Here is a 16,256-nt window from a genome sequence, read left to right as displayed (position 1 = left end):
GTGTCACAATGTACGATAGGCCTTGGACGGTGACATTTTATCTTCTACTCCTTAATAATTGGGGATGGGAATGGACATTTTGGTCGGTATCTCGATTGCAAGAAATCAGTCCAGTCACGTGTCATTGAGACATCAAGTTCAACAACCTGAAAAGGAGTGGGTTTCACATGCCCATATTTGATTGTCTGACCAGTCCTTTGGTAACACAACTTTTGTTTTACGACTGATGAGGCCCATGTCTTTGTCACTTTCCAGGTATGAATGTCCTCTTACTGGGAATGTCACACGAATTGATTCAAATCGCTTTGCATGACGGACAAGATAATGGATGAAACTGGAAAAGGTTTAGTTTTTGTTTTGACCACCACATGAATATCCAGAAATGAGGTAACATAATGATGCAGGAAAGAAACTACTTCATTTGAACCTTTCTTCCCTATAGTTTCAGGATGAACATAAAACACTGCATTACTGTCTGAGAGTCGATTTATCTTAAATAGACATAAAGAAAGCTGTTGCTTATAGTAGACAATGTTGGTGCTGATGCTTGATATGATACTAACTTGTATTCATATAGGTGTGCCTGTTCTGTGGCTTCCAAATGACGATCTGGTAAGTGCCACTCTAGAAATACCTTTAGATCTTTCAGTTTGCCGATGTAATAAGGAAGCTCATCATTTTTATTGAAAAAACTATGCATGTTTGGTGGAAAAGTCCAAAGGTATTGTTGTTTTACCATTTGTGCTGACCAGGCTACCATTTTTTGCATCTCTAATAGTTGTTACAACTGTGTTTATAGTTATTTGGCAAACCTATCTTTAAGACAAATTGACCCTAAAACGGGCCTAGTTCAGATATCGGAAACCACAGGGATTGGACAGACAGTGCTGTAGTTATCCTGAATGCTTCTGGAAATTAGCTGTGTAGGTAGACTCTTACTGAAAGCATTGAGATGTGGGCCATGCTGTGTGTGATTCATTCACGTGAGGTTTGACACAGCAGTCACTTCCAAATGTGAATCGTAGAGTTGTAGACCACCATTTCTTTCAAAACTGGTTTTCAGTATGTTTAAAAATAATGTAATTTTGAGCAGTTACTTACTGTACCAGTGGTTGTCAGATGTTTTTGCTTAAGACCCAATATTGACACTCAGGCCGCATGGGAAGAGGAGGCTTGGGGGTGAAATGACCACTGAAAGACAGATTCCATTTTTACCAAACCTCGGTTATTGATAGAAGCTTACCACTTACAGATTCTAAATCTACATATATTATAGGGCATTGTACACCCAGACGTTACTACATTTGGGGGCACAGATGTGTGCTCCTTTGTATATGTTATGCCAGGCCTGGTGGTCTAGTGGTAAAGCACCTGCCCAGAAACTGAAAGGTCACTGGATTGAATCCCAGTTAGACCACTGAATATTTCAGTCTGCATTTAACCTAGCCTTTATCGCTCAGTGACGGTGAAGATTCATCAATAATGACAAGTGGTTTGGATTCCATGTTAAACTGTAGGTTCTCTTCCCTCAGTAGGGTTACTGGGGTAGGTTAACGACACAAAAGCCAAGAATGTGGCATACATTTCAAAGACTTGCACCAAGCTGTTGAGACACACACAACTATTATTATGTACATAATGCATCTCTTGTACTGACAACTAAGGTTTCAGAAGCAGACAATTGTTTTTTTACATGACTCTTCAGTTCCACTAAATGATAATTATTTTCACTCTGTTACAACCAGGAGTGACACATTTATTGGTTGACATCAGTGAACCTGGTCCCAGATGTTAATTAGCCATTCTCTGTACCCCCAAGCAAGCAAGCAGGGCACCATTTCATATGTTCTCAGAACGTTTTTAACTTTGTACCATGCATAATCTGCCTGGTATTGCCATGGGCATACACATACGTTTATCCAGAGGGGAGCAAAATTCTAAAATTACCATATCTTGATACAACTGATTCAGTGAGTCTATGATCATGCCTGTCTTTGCAACTGGTGCATTTAAGTCAATAGATATATAGAGGTACCCACCTATAGTATAGCATGGCCTTGATCTCCAAAGTCTACTACAGTAACTCTGCCGTGCAAAACTGGATGTAGATTCAGGAAGCTGTCGTGCATCTTCTGTGTCTACAGACATACAGCGAACTATTGTTTTGATCAGGTTGTGCAGTGGAGTGTGTCTTTTCCATATTTATGTTGTGCTGGAATTATTGCCAAAATCCAAAATGTAGGTTGTTTGGAAAGCCTTTTTCTACTGCTGGATAAGGTCTGTACCAGGAATATACAAAGAAAATGATGGGTACTCTATTTTGGCTTTTTCCTAAACTGCCACTGGGTCATGCAAATGGAATAATGAACAGGGCTTCGCTCCTCCTCCTCGTCCCTAATCAGAATCTCATCAGTGATGACCACTGACACTGTGAGATGAGCTTCCCTTGGCTTCCATATGTCTGTGTTGGATTCTAGCCACACAATAATCCAGTGGTGCAACAGATATTACCATAACCTACCAGAAATTCAACAACTTGTTTCATCTTATTCTGCATTCTGCCTTGCTCTTCAAGAAACGCACTTCTATGATTAGCACTCTCCAACAATTCCTGGTTATTGGGCATTCTGTTGGAAGCGTACCAGCCCTGGAGGGGTCTGCACTTTGGTTCACACCGATGTCATCTCCCTTCATACCAATCTGGAATCAACAGTGGTACAAGTGCGAACGACCCTAGCAATCACCATTTGCAACACCTACCTCCCTCCTGGTAAGCAACTTCTTTCCATTGACCTGCCATAGTACAGGAACACCAGCCCCTATACCTCCTACTCGCAAACTTCAATGCACACCACCCCCTGAGTAGGAGTGCCACTTCAATGGGTACAGCTTTTCTAATTGACCAATTTCTTACAGACTTTGATCTGTGACTCCTCAATGAGAGTTCCCGTACCCATTTCAGTGCTGCTCACGGCACCTTTTCTGCTATCGACCTCACGATCTCATTCCCTGCTCTCGTGGATTCGCTGCATTGATCACATAATGATGATCTTTGTGACAGTGACTTCTTTCTGGTGATTCTATCCTGCTGCAACCAGGACAACAGGCCCTCGTGTTAGGCATTCCACAGAGCCAATTGGCCTTTATATGTGTTTGCTGTGCACTTTGACTCCTCTCTCTTGGTTTGCATTGATGCAGTCACACAATATGTCTATGGCACTCTTCTTCATGCCACTTGCACTGGTGTCCCCCTATTCACAGGTCCCCCTCATCATCGACTGGTGCCGTGGTGGACCAAGGATGTAGCAGTCACTGTCCAGGACATCAGATGGGCACTGCAGCAATTTAAACGACACCCTTCAGAGACCATCTGCTTGCTTTTAAGCATCTCTGTGCCAAGGCTCACTACCTTATTAAGCAGAGTAAAAAGGAATGCTGGGAGTGCTTTATTTCCTCCCTGGGGATGTATGCCTCTTCAACACAGGTTTGGTCCAGGTTCTGTAGCCTTCTGGGTCACCAGCAACAATCAGCTGTCCAGGGTCTGATCCTACAGGGTGCTCTGTATACAGATCCATTGGTCCTTGCAGCACACATTCTGCAACAGCATCGGAGTCCTCCTCCTATCCCACTACTTTTCTCTGGCAGAAAAACCGAGTTGAACAAACCCCTCTCTGTTTAAACCCCTACTGAGCCAAATCCTATAATGAAACCTTCACTGGAAGGGAATTCTTGCAGGCTCTTTACTCTTCCCATGACTCAGCCTCAAGCCCAGATTCAACACAGAACCAGATGATCCAACACTTGAATTTTACCTGTAGGCAAACACCTCCTCAGGATGTCCAACCTCATTTGGCTCACAGATGCCTGCCCCTCACAGTGGTAAGACAGCCTAAATATCCCCATCCTTAAGCCTGGCAAGAACACATCTCTCTATAGCTACTGCTTGATTAGCCTGATGAATGCACTTCATAAACTGCCTGAGAGGATGGTTAGCTTCCGATTATGTTGGGTGCTTGAATCTTGGGGCCTTTTGTCCCCATATCAGTGTGCCTTCTGACAAACATGCTCTACGACTGACCTTTACTCAGATTGGAAACAGTAGTCCGACAGGCTTTTACTAACCACTAGCACCTTGTCACTGTCTTCTTTGACCACAACACAACTTGGTGTCATCACATTTTAGTTATCCTCCATGCTGGCCCCCTTCCAATTTTTATCCAAGAGTTTTTATCCCACTGGCTCCTCCAGGTTCACGTTGACACTTCACTCAGCGCCCAACAGTTCCAGGAGAATGGTATCCAACAGGGCACTGTGTTTAGTGTCACACAATGGGCTTGTGACCTCTGTTGGACCTCTAGTTACCTGGATGTTGTATGTCAATGATTTTTGCATCTGATGCAGCTCCCACTAAGTAGCATCTGCTGAACACCATCTCCAAGGTGCAGGGCGCTAATGACCATTGAAGTTGTGCGCCCTAAAACCTTGTGCGCCCTAAAACCACAAACAAAAAAATCTCCAAGGTGCCGTCCAACAGGCCCCTCCATGTGCGCTCTCCCATGGCTTCCAGTTTTCTCCCTCCAAAACGTGGGTTACGCATTTTGCCATCGACCTACAGTACACCCTGATCCAGAACTTTATATAGCTAGCCAGTGCCTGGATGTTGTAGCACAATCCCGTTTCTTGGGCATTATTTTTGATAAATAGCTGACATGGCTGCCCCATATTCACCACCTGAAGAGTGCCTGTATGCGGAAGATTAATGCTCTGTGGCTCCCGGGTACTCTTCTCCAGCTTTCACACACTTGGTTTTGTCCACTTTCCACTTTGAAACTACATGACCCTGTTCATTATTATGGGGTGCATCTAGCTATCGGTGCCTTTCGCACTAGTCCTGTCAACAGTCTCCTCACAGAAGTGGGGATTCCCCCTCTTGAAAAATGATGGAGTCAATTCCAGGTTTCTTACACAATCACCATTTGATGGATTCCCTGATCATAGTATGTACCCTGTCCTCATTGATACCAAGGGACGTCTCTCACATGATACCTACCCTCGATTAGGATTCCTGGTTGGAATGTGTGTCACTTCCTGTGTCAGGATCTCCGTCTCCACTCATGGAAATGTGACCCATGTATTTCCGCCCACACCCTTCTTGGATTTGGAAGGATCTATTCCAGGGCCCTAAGGTCTCTGTCACCCATATGATATTCTGGCATCTTGTGTGTCTCACCCTTGAAGAGTTCCAGGGTGCTACCCTACACTAGTGCTTCTAAAATGATGGATAAGGCGGCTTAGGCATTTATATCTCCTATTGGCATGGAACACCATTTACTGCTGGAATAATGTAGTGTGTTCACAGCGGAGCTGCTAGCCGTAAACAGGGCCTTCAGTTTTGTTTCTCAGGCCTTCTTCCACAGTGTTTTAATATGTACCAACTCAAAAAGTAGCTTGGAGGCTCTAGACCAATGCTACTGTTGTCACCCTATGGTCTCTGCTATCCATGAACCTCTTTCTGCCCTTGGCTGTGCTGTCTGCTCTGTTGTCTTCCTCTGGGTGCCAAGTCGTGGGCAGCCCAGGGAATGAACTGGCTCACTGTTTAGCTAGAGAGGCAGATACATACTTCCCATTCCTTTTCATGTTCCCACATACAGATATGTGGGTACACATCAAATCTCTCTTTGCCCAACAGTGGAACGACGTCTGGTGCACTACTGCTCTCGGTAATAAAATCCACACAATCAAGGGAACTACTGCAGTTTGGTGCTCTTCCTTCCACTCCTCTCAGAAAGAGTCCATTGTCTTATGCCATCTACACACGGGTCATACTAGGCTCACTGATTGTTTTCTCTAGTGTAATGAGCAAATGTTTGCTCTGAAGTTTCTTGCTCACATGGAAGTGGAAAATGAATTGCTGTGGAACATCCTGTAGACAGATGAAGCCCACTTCCATCTTCAAGGACATTTCAGTATGCAGAATTGCACAATATAGGCCACGGAAAATCCTCATACATGCCAACCGATACCATTTCATTCTGCAAAGATGACTGTGTGGTGCAGGTTGGCAGCATCACTTATCATAGGACTATGTATTTTCGATATGAGTCTTGCAGGTCCTGTTACCTGTACCATCACTGGTAAACAGTGTGGGAGTCTTCTGCACACCTACATGTACATCTACATGGATAGTCTGCAAATCCCACTTAAGTGCCTGGCAGAGGGATCATCGAACCACATTCATAATAATTTTATATTATTCCAATCTCGAACAGTGCATGGAAAAAAACAAACACCTATATCTTTCTGTGCACGCTCTCATTTTCCTTATTTTATTATGATGATGATTTCTCCCTTTGTAGGTTGGTGTCAACAAAATATTTTCGCATTTGGAATAGAAGGTTTGTGATTGAAATTTCATGAGAAGATTCTGCCACAACAAAAAAATACCTTTGTTTTAATTTTGCCCACCCCAAATTCTGTATCATGTCAGTGACAGTGTCTTCCCTATTTTGTGATAATACAAAATGTTTTGCTCTTCTTTGAACTTTCTCGATGACTCCGTCGATCCTATTTGTTAAGGATCCCAGAGCATGAAGCAGTACTCCAAAAGAGGACGTGTAAGCGTAGTGTAGGCAGTCTCTTTAGTGGATTTGTTACACTTTCTAAGTATTAGCCAGCGAAACTCGGTTTTTGATTTGCCCTTCCCACAACATTTTCTGTGTGTTCTTTCCAATTTAAGTTGTTCATAATTGTGATTGCCTGTCAGAGAGGTCACAGTTCATAGTAACTGACAGAAAGTCATAAAGTAAAACATAAGCAGGGTGTATACGACCCGGGACAACCGGGAAATCCGGGAAAAACCCGGGAATTTTTTCATCCGGGAGAAAACCGGGAAAAACCCGGGAATTTTTCGGACTTCCGGGAGTTTTTCATTGCTTTAGTTTTCAGTTAAATTTTCGTAATTTTGACTGCAGAATTGATTCTCTAGCAAAGAATGTTATTGTTTCCTGCTACTGGAGAACGATACTGCAGCAATATAGTATGAACGAGAAGGAAAAAAATAAATCTGCAGTGGCAAAGGAAAAGTGCAATTTACAACAACAAAACACCGTGCACGCACAAGCGTGTGCAAATAGCAAAAATATGTCAAAGGCCGTAGGGCGCAGACTGTAATTCTTCGTAACAATGAACTGCTTGCTATGAGCATGACGTCACAACTGTTCACATTAGGTTCGTTTGACCAGTTGCCAGCGGTCTGTTGCGCATGCGCATTTGATCGCGTATAAGCAGTACCTTCGCCCGTCTCCCGCTACTTGAAGTTTGGCTGTTACCTGTATCGGTAGTAGCAGCAAGCAGCCAGATGCAAACGAGAAAAATTTTGCTCGCGTGCCATAGCTGCCAGATTCGCGCTTTCACGGAGTTGTAGTGGTGAAGGGGTTAGTCTCCACGTGACCCGTGTTTACGTTAAGTGATTTCGCTGCTTATCTTCGTGTACAGATCTCACGTCAAATGAAAACAAAACGGATTTCTGTGGCCGGGAGCTATCAACTGAATTAAATTACATTCACAATATTACGGAGGGCAAAAATATATTATTAATTTCAATTTTCTGATTTTATTTTATTTCCAAGTTAGGAGCAGTCAAGCATTAATCGCCTTGCGGAACAATGAAGTTATTTTTGCAAGTTTACTAAAGAAATTTGGCTTTATTAATCTTTCCGCTGAAGAAAAAATAATTTATTTGAAACGAAGTGTTTCATTCTACAGTATTGGCTAGTTCCAACTGTTCGCTGAATTTCAAGTGCAATTTCAAGTGCACGTTATCATCTTCTGCCATGTATGGCATTGTGCCATAATAAAGAACCAAAAATGAGATCGTAGAGTACTGGTACTCCAAGAAAATTTACATCCCAAAAACCACACTGAAAAGCTTAATATCAGATGGGACCTACTTCATTGTGAATCTGGAGAAAGCCAATTTGCGGTTCAAGCCGAACTATGCATTTTAGTATGGTTCACGAAATTCCAACGCTCTTTGGAGTATCCTCTGATGCCCTGTTTCTTTTATGGTGTAATGTAAGCTCTCTTAGTGCTCTATACACACGAACATGCGGGCTTCCTACACCACTGTAGTTGCACACGCACAATAATGCCTGTTTTCTGGCGCTCTCTGGCAACGGGTATATTGAACCTATTTCTAACAGTCTCCGGATAGTACTGCGAACGGTGGTTAGAAAAGCGTTACTTTCAAAGTAAATTTCTTTTTACGCAAGATGAAATAAGTTACGTGTGAGAAAGTGGGATGGATATCTAAATCATAGAGCGTTCGAAACTGAACAGTTTGAGAACCAGCCACTTACAAGAATTTCGAGCCGACACATTTATCTCATAATTTTAAATTTACTGGCACAGTTGTGTGATGTATCTTAAAGTATAACACACGTAAAAGAGATCAATATTACATGTGAAAGCTTAACTTCTGATGTAGCGTGTTAATATTAGAGACCAATATAATATGTGAAAGCTTAGCTTCTCTTGTAGATATACGGTACTGTGTACATTAATGTAAACCGTTAACTTTTCCTCTTGTGTGTTCGCGCTATGTAACCAGTGATCTTGCTATTGGCTGACTATAACACGTGTCCTATGCTCTGAATAGCTGCTGTCATCGGCTGGCGAGACCTCGTGGCTTGAGATACGACTCGCTTACAAAAGGACATCGCAACCTCGGTTTCAACGCTCTGTGTTTGGTGCAATTCGAATTTATACTTTCGTAATGCGAAAATATGCAGCGTATATGTTGCTGCAAATCAAAGGTCCTTCCAAAACTTCTCTCATTTTTTTAATTTAAAGTCTCTCCATACTTCTCTCCCCCGTCATTTCTTTTTTTCCCGGAAGTTCTACGCGATTGTATAAAACGTTAACCATTCAAAGGATTGATAAGTTTTGCAGTTCCGAGGGAAAATCTACTGAAAACCTACTGTCACTTAACACGGAAAAAGTGTATATTCGCCCGGGAAAAAGCATATTTTTTAAACGTGATATCCGGGAGAAATCCGGGAATAATCCGGGAATTTTTTTTCCTTGTCCCCGTATACACCCTGATAAGTGATTTCTGGCATTTCCCAAGGTAGTGTTATAGGCCCTTTGCTGTTCCTTTTCTATATAAACGATTTTGGAGACAATCTGAGCAGCCATCTTAGTTTGTTTGCAGATAACACAGTCATTTATTGACTAATAAAGTCATCAGAAGATCAAAACAAATTGCAAAATGATTTAGAAAAGATATCTGAATGGTGTGAAATTTGGTTACATGATAAATCAGTTAAATCTAAAGGCTGTAAATTCAACTAAATACCTAGGAATTACAATTACAAACACCTTAAATTGGAAGGAATACATAGAATATGTTGTGGGGAAGGCTAACCAAAGACTGCATTTTATTGGCAGGACACTTAGAAAAAGTAGCAGATCTACTAAGGAGACTGCCTACACTATGCTTGTCCATCCTCTTTTAGAATATTGCTGTGCGTTGTGGTATCCTTACCAGATAGGATTGACAGAGTACATCAAGAATGTTCAAAGAAGGGCAGCATGGTTTGTATTATCATAAAATATGGAGAGAGTGTCACTGAAATCATACAGGATTTGGGCTGGACATCATTAAAATTAAGGCATTTTTTGTTGCGACGGAATCTTGTCACAAAATTCCAATCACCAACTTTCTCCTCTGAATGCGAAAATATTTTGTTGACACCGACCTACATAGGGATCACCACAATAAAATAAGGGAAATCAGAGCTCGTACGGAAAGGTATAGGTTTTTCGTTATTTCTGCACGCTATACAAGATTCAAATAATAGAGAATTGTGAAGGTGGGTTGATGAACCCTCTGTCAGGCACTTAAATGTAATTTGCATAGTATCCATGTAGATGTGGATGTAGTTATTCTTTGGTGAAGGAATTTCGGAAGCTGTGTTTAGTGACTCTACTTTGGCAGCACTGTTGTCGATAGTATTTCCATTGCTATCGTGCAGAGAAGGCATTGATTGTGTCTTGCCACTAGCATACTTTACATGCAACCAAAATCTCTCTGGATTTTCTTCCAGACAAAGTTTCATTGTGGAAGCTATTTCGGTGGCCGAACCCCCCGGTCTCCCAGCCAACAGTGCCGTACGATCATTTCATTTAATTGTGGAAGCTGTTATAAGCATCTTGCATTGAAGTCTATGCTAAATTTCGAGCTCTGTAAATACCGCCAATATTGGAGATTTAGCATTCGTTTAAATTTGGCATCCTTTTTTTTTTCTTTTTTTTTTTCCTGCGACAGTGTTCTGACCTGCCTCGTGAACCAAGGGGGATCAGCTCCATTGTTTGTTAATTTATTTGGTCTAAATCTCTCAGCTGTTTGTTTGAATTCTGGCTATATCTGGTGTACACTTACATTGTTAATGTGGAAGAAGTGGAGATTGTCTCTCAAGAAGGCATCAAGTGAACTTTTATCTGCTTTCTTGAATAGGTATATTTTTTGTTTATTTTGGGATGATTTGGTGGTTACAGTATTCAATCTCCCTATGACAACCCTGTATTCACTAATCACTGTAGTCGTTTTGACCCTTGTCAATAGTTCAGAATTAGTTGTTGCTAAGAATTCGAGTGTGTTTTCACAACCATTTGCTATTCACATGGGCTCATGAACTAATTGCAAAAAATAATTTTCAGAGAATGCGTTTAGCACAATTTCAGATGTGTTCTATGTATACCTCTGGATTTAAACATGTATTTTTACCAACATACTGAGGGTAAATTAAAGTCACCACAAACTATAATTGTATGAGTTGAGTACATGCTTGAAATTATACTCAAATTTTCTTTGAATCTTTCAGCAATAGTATCACCTGAATTGGGAGGTTGGTAAAGGGATCCAATTATTATTATTATTATTATTATTATTGTTAGTAGTAGTAGTAGTAGTAGTAGTAGTAGTAGTATTTTATTCTGGTTGCCAAGAATGGCCTCTACCCAACTAACTCACAGGAACTATCTACTTCAATTTCACTACAAGATAAACTACTTCTAACAGCAACAAACACATCACCAGCAACTGTGTTTAGCCTATCCTTTCTGAACATTGCTAGATCCTTCACGAAAATTTCACCTGAACTTATCTCCAGATTTAGCCAGCTTTCAGTGCCTTTAACAATTTAAGCATCAGTGCTTTCTTTTAGTGTTTTGAGCTCTGGTACTTTCCAAACACAACTGTATAATGTGCAACTCAAACCATAGCTGTCGTATTGCGATTCATACTGGTGATTCCTATGCCTACGTTCTTCCTGTGTTCAACCTGCACCCTTTGAGACTGAAGCCCTTTTTGTGTTTTCCCAAGACTCTCAAACCTAAAAAACTGCCCAGTCCACACCATGCAGCCCCTGCTACCCATGTAGTCACCTCCTGCATGTAGTGGACTCCTGACCTATTCAGCAGAACCCGAAACTCAACCACCCTATGCTGCCAGCAGAACCCGAAAACCAACCACACTGTGGTGCAAGTGAAGGAATCTGCAGTCTACATTGTCGCAGAAGCATCTGAGCCTCTGATTCAGACCCTCCACTTGGCTCTGTACCAGAGGTCCGCAATTGGTCTGTCAACTATGCTGCAAATGGTTGTATCTCCATTCATCTCACAAGTGAGGTTGGCAGCCTTTACCACTTCTGTTAGCCTCTCAAAACCAGAGAGAATCTCTTCTGGTCCGAAGGGACACACATCATGGGTACCGACATGACCCTCCCCCTGCAGTTTGCTGAACCATGTGCTTTTCATGGCATCTGGAAGGACCCATCCCACATCTGGAGTGACTCTACCCTGTATGCACACAGAGTGCACATTGGCTTTCTTCCACCCCTTGGCAGCCATGTCTCTAAGGGGCCCCTTAATGCATCTGACATTGCAGTTCCCAACTACCAGTAATTCCACTCTCTGTGATTGCCCGGATCTTGGAGGCTGAGAGGTTTCCTCTGAATCAGGACAAGTGACTGCATGTGGCTGATGGACAGTGTCAGCTACAGACACCACCTGGAATGTGTTTGTAGACTAACCAGGGAGGCGCTAAGTGAGGCCCACCTGCCGTGCCCGAGGGGACCTCCTACTCGACCACGGGTGGGGGGTCAACCTCAGTGAGAGCAGTAACTGGGCTGGCCGGTACAGACCAATCGGCAGATTCAGATGTCCATTGGATCTGCACAGCTGGCCCACAACAGTGGTGCCCTTCTACTGGAGCTTCAAGCTGTGTGACCAAAGCCATCACAGCCTGGAACTAAGAGTGAAGTGTCGCCAACTTGACTTGCATCCACACACAGCAATCACAGTCTCTATCCATACCAAATACCATAGAAAACTACTCTACACAGACAAACAAGGTCAGTTGACACATGCTATGGAACACTACAGTGGACACAGAGGAAAATGCAGGAACTGTGTCCAATACATTAGATTAACACAGAGATTCAAAAACTGAACTATGAAAGCACTCAAGTGAGAAGACTAAATGATTCGCTTCTGATTAGGATCTTGTGATATGCCACAAAATCAGTTTGCTTTAGCAAACAAAACTGTAATAACTGTGACTATTAAATTTACACGAAGAAACTCAAGAAACAAAATTACCAAAGCACACAGATGAAACTATACAATTAGCTCCTGTTTAGGAACTCGGCAGATGTCACAAAATAGGTTACTTCCTTGCTGCCTCCTGATTAGCTGTCTAATGCCAACAAGCAGTCACTAGCTTTCAAAACAAATGAACAAACAACTATAGACTTGTGCTATGGAACTCCACTGTAGACACGGAAGAAAATGCAAGATCTGTGTCTAATAAATTAGATTAACATGCAGAGATTCAAAAACTGAACTACCAAAGTGCTCAGGTGAGCCTGTATAATGTGCTCCAATAATATTATGAGAAGGAAACTTGCTACTCACCACATAGTGGAAATGCTGAGTCGCAGATAGGCACAACTTGTGACAGAAAACCATGGACAGCATATTGAACATGTCTTGCAAAACTGATGTCAGTTTTCATTTTATGTGGTTTTAGGCCCCAAGCTAATTAAAAACCAATGTTTCCCACCTGATGTAGTTGTTGGGCTTACCTAACACTACCACAGCTGTTGACAATGCCGAACTTGTGCGATCATGCACATCATGCACATCGTGCACTATGGATGGTATAATGTGCAACTCAAACCATAGCTGTCGTATTGCGATTCATGTGTACTTTGTAGCCGATGCCATTTACAGTAACATGCTTACAGTGCCATCTATTGGTAACATTTTTGCTAAATTCTTTTGTTCCATGATGTTTCCTTATGCGTGAATAATATACTGTTCAGATTTCTCATACTGAGCGGTGGTTCTGTTTCTACAGTGTTTTCAAATTGGAACTTGAATTATGGGCATTGTGTACATAGTTATTTATTTTTCTGTATTATTCGAACATTGTCATTGTTTCAACATAACACAGTACTGTAGATGAACAATTTTATACAGGACACTTGTGGTTTATCAATTTGAAAAACTACCTGAAATTGGTCTACAAAAGCTCTGTAAGCTACAGTGTGAGCACGTCACGCAAGATTTTTAATATTCTCGCACTCTTTTCACACGAAATATTAGCCCTTGAGAAAAAATGAATAGCAAATTTTTGTAGAAAGTTTAATATAGTTTAATTTTGTACTGTGACACAATTTCACTGGAAGGTGCAGTTTTCAAGTTATTCAAGAAAAATGTACAGAAGTGATATTGAATGTGTTCTATCTCAGAAACCATTCAGAGTAGGGCATATGTTTGTATGAAGATTTTTTTTTTTTTTTTTTTGTTCATAATTACAAATACTATCAACCCTCAAAGTATGTGCCTCTCCTCCTGACTCACCCTGTACTTTAGAATTTTTTTTTTCCTGTCTATAATACGTGTTTTGCCATGAAAACTAAATATGGCAGTACACATATTAAATAGCCAACAGAACTAGAAATTCACATGGCAAGGAAAGAAAATTACAATAACTGAGAAAGATTGATTTTGTAATAAAAGGAATATTGTTTTGTACTATGGAAAATAGTGTAAATCAAAGGAAACAGCCACTTGATAAACAATGATAGGGAGGTTGCAAACATTTTTTTATTATTGTTCCTTAAAAATACAAGTAACTCAAGGAATAAAGGTGTCAGCTGTCTGTATTGTTAGGCACTGAGCAGTTGGTATACCTAAAAACATGACTGGAAACATTCCTACGCTTTTGGACAATGTCCTTATTCACTAATAAAATGTGAGCACACACACACACACATACACACTCTCTCTCTCTCTCTCTCTCTCTCTCTCTCTCTCTCTTGCTTGATGAATCCATGCCATGCAGAATCACTGATGTATTGCATATTGCACATGAACATGCTGTTAAGTGGATAGTCATAACATTTTGACTCATCAGTGTATAGTTAATGAATGAGTACAGCTTAGTTCTAAAATCATTTTTCATTTACATATAACTGCAACAAAAGGGTTTGTAGATCAGTTTCAATAGCTGGAGAGAGAAAAATCATTTTTCTGAAGATGAAATTTAGTTAATAAAAAATGTGAAGGCACCTGCTCATACTAAGAGACACAACGACCTGCAAAAGTTAAGTGTAACTCCATTTCCATGTATTCTCTAGAGGCATTTTATTGTATTCCATTTGATTTTAATTTGTAGCCGGTCACGGTGGTCGAGCGGTTCTAGGCGCTTCAGTCCGGAGCCACACGGCTGCTACGGTCACAGGTTCGAATCCTGCCTCTGGCATGGATGTGTGTGATGTCCTTAGGTTAGTTCAGTTTAAGTAGTTCTAAGTCTTGGGGACTGATGACCTCAGATGTTAAGTCGCATAGTGCTTAGAGCCATTTGAACCGTTTTTTAAATTTGTATGAATGAATGTTTGTTTTTCAGATTTTTAAATTACAGTTTTTTTGCACGTTTTTCTTTGCAGATGCTATATTTTTCCCCCTCTTTGACTTGCTGTTATCATGTTGGCTAAGTTTAACTCGTATTGTGCAACTCATAAAACAACTGGCCCCTCTTCTAGCAATTTTAAACTGGTCACCCAAACAGTGTGTGTAGCATGTTATTGTAACTATCTTTTTTTTCCCCAGAGAGCTTGAGGTAAAGTGCCAGTTGCTTGGGGAACTATGAAATATATTTTATATTCGTTTTTATGAGTATGCCTCTCCTCTTCCCTCTGCTCCACCCTCTCATAGGTCATACAATTGTTTTGGAATTTATCACATATTTGACAGCAAGGATTGGGTGAAAACCAAATTGCTAATTTTGTTGCACAAGATACAGGATGCTGCAGATGGCAGAGCCCAACTTTATAATGTGTTTTGAGCATACACAGACTTTTGATGCTGTAAAATATCATTGACGAGTACACAAAGCACACATTTACAGGATTTCAGCCCATAAGTGTAGTTGCTTTGAAGATTCCTAGTAATTGTAACTTAGGCATTTGTTCCTTATGGGGAGCCATCATCAGAAAGGAAAAGATCATCATGTGTACCTCAGAAAATTTCGATAGTACCATTATTGTTCACCATGGATGTAATTAACCTCACAAATGATACTTGTATTTCTTGGGAGCTGTTCATGACCTCTACCTTGACAGTAAAGTTTAGCTTTCCTTCAGTTATGCATTTTCACATTGTTCAAACTATTTTTGTTCAACAGTAATCGAAAACTTGGGGTATTTTACATTTATTATTATTATTATTATTATTATTATTATTATTATTATTATTTGCAGAGTTAAAGTAAAAATTTCATGTGCTGATGGAATAAATGTATTGTAATCAGTTATGTTTTACAGGTGATAACAGATTATGTTTATGGGCTGCTGGAAAATGACTTGAATCTCCATAGACTTGATGTGCCACAGAGTGGCAGTGGACCAAAGTCCTTCATATTTGCAACAGAAGATGCCTTGCAGAATCCAGATAAACTACTTCTGTTAATACACGGCAGTGGGGTTGTTCGAGCTGGACAGTGGGCTCGCAGGTAACAATCAAGATATCTTGAGATTGTAATGGTTATTGAAATTTGTAACATGTAGACATCAAGATTGCTTTGACGAGTTTATAAATTTTTCTTTTGTGCAGCAATGAGCTTAAGGTTTGCATTTTAACTATCATACAGTGTGTCCAATGAAGGAGTGCCTGATTTCAAAATTAAATAT

At 40.8% G+C, this 16,256-nt stretch overlaps 1 protein-coding gene across 1 annotated transcript in view; it reads left to right on the top strand.

Annotated features, from left to right (window-relative positions):
• Positions 1-16,256, top strand: part of LOC126094626 (FAM172 family protein homolog CG10038) — a 272,864-nt gene that overhangs the window by 18,613 nt on the left and 237,995 nt on the right. The window contains exon 3 of the mRNA XM_049909109.1: positions 15,891-16,078. Within this exon, the coding sequence (XP_049765066.1) occupies positions 15,891-16,078 (188 nt within the window). The remainder of the gene's footprint in view (positions 1-15,890; positions 16,079-16,256) is intronic.

Source organism: Schistocerca cancellata, chromosome 8, assembly GCF_023864275.1.
Source record: "Schistocerca cancellata isolate TAMUIC-IGC-003103 chromosome 8, iqSchCanc2.1, whole genome shotgun sequence".
Taxonomy (NCBI): Eukaryota; Metazoa; Arthropoda; class Insecta; order Orthoptera; family Acrididae; genus Schistocerca; species Schistocerca cancellata.
Note: the sequence above shows the minus strand (reverse complement) of the source record. Positions and strands in the feature narration are given on the sequence as shown.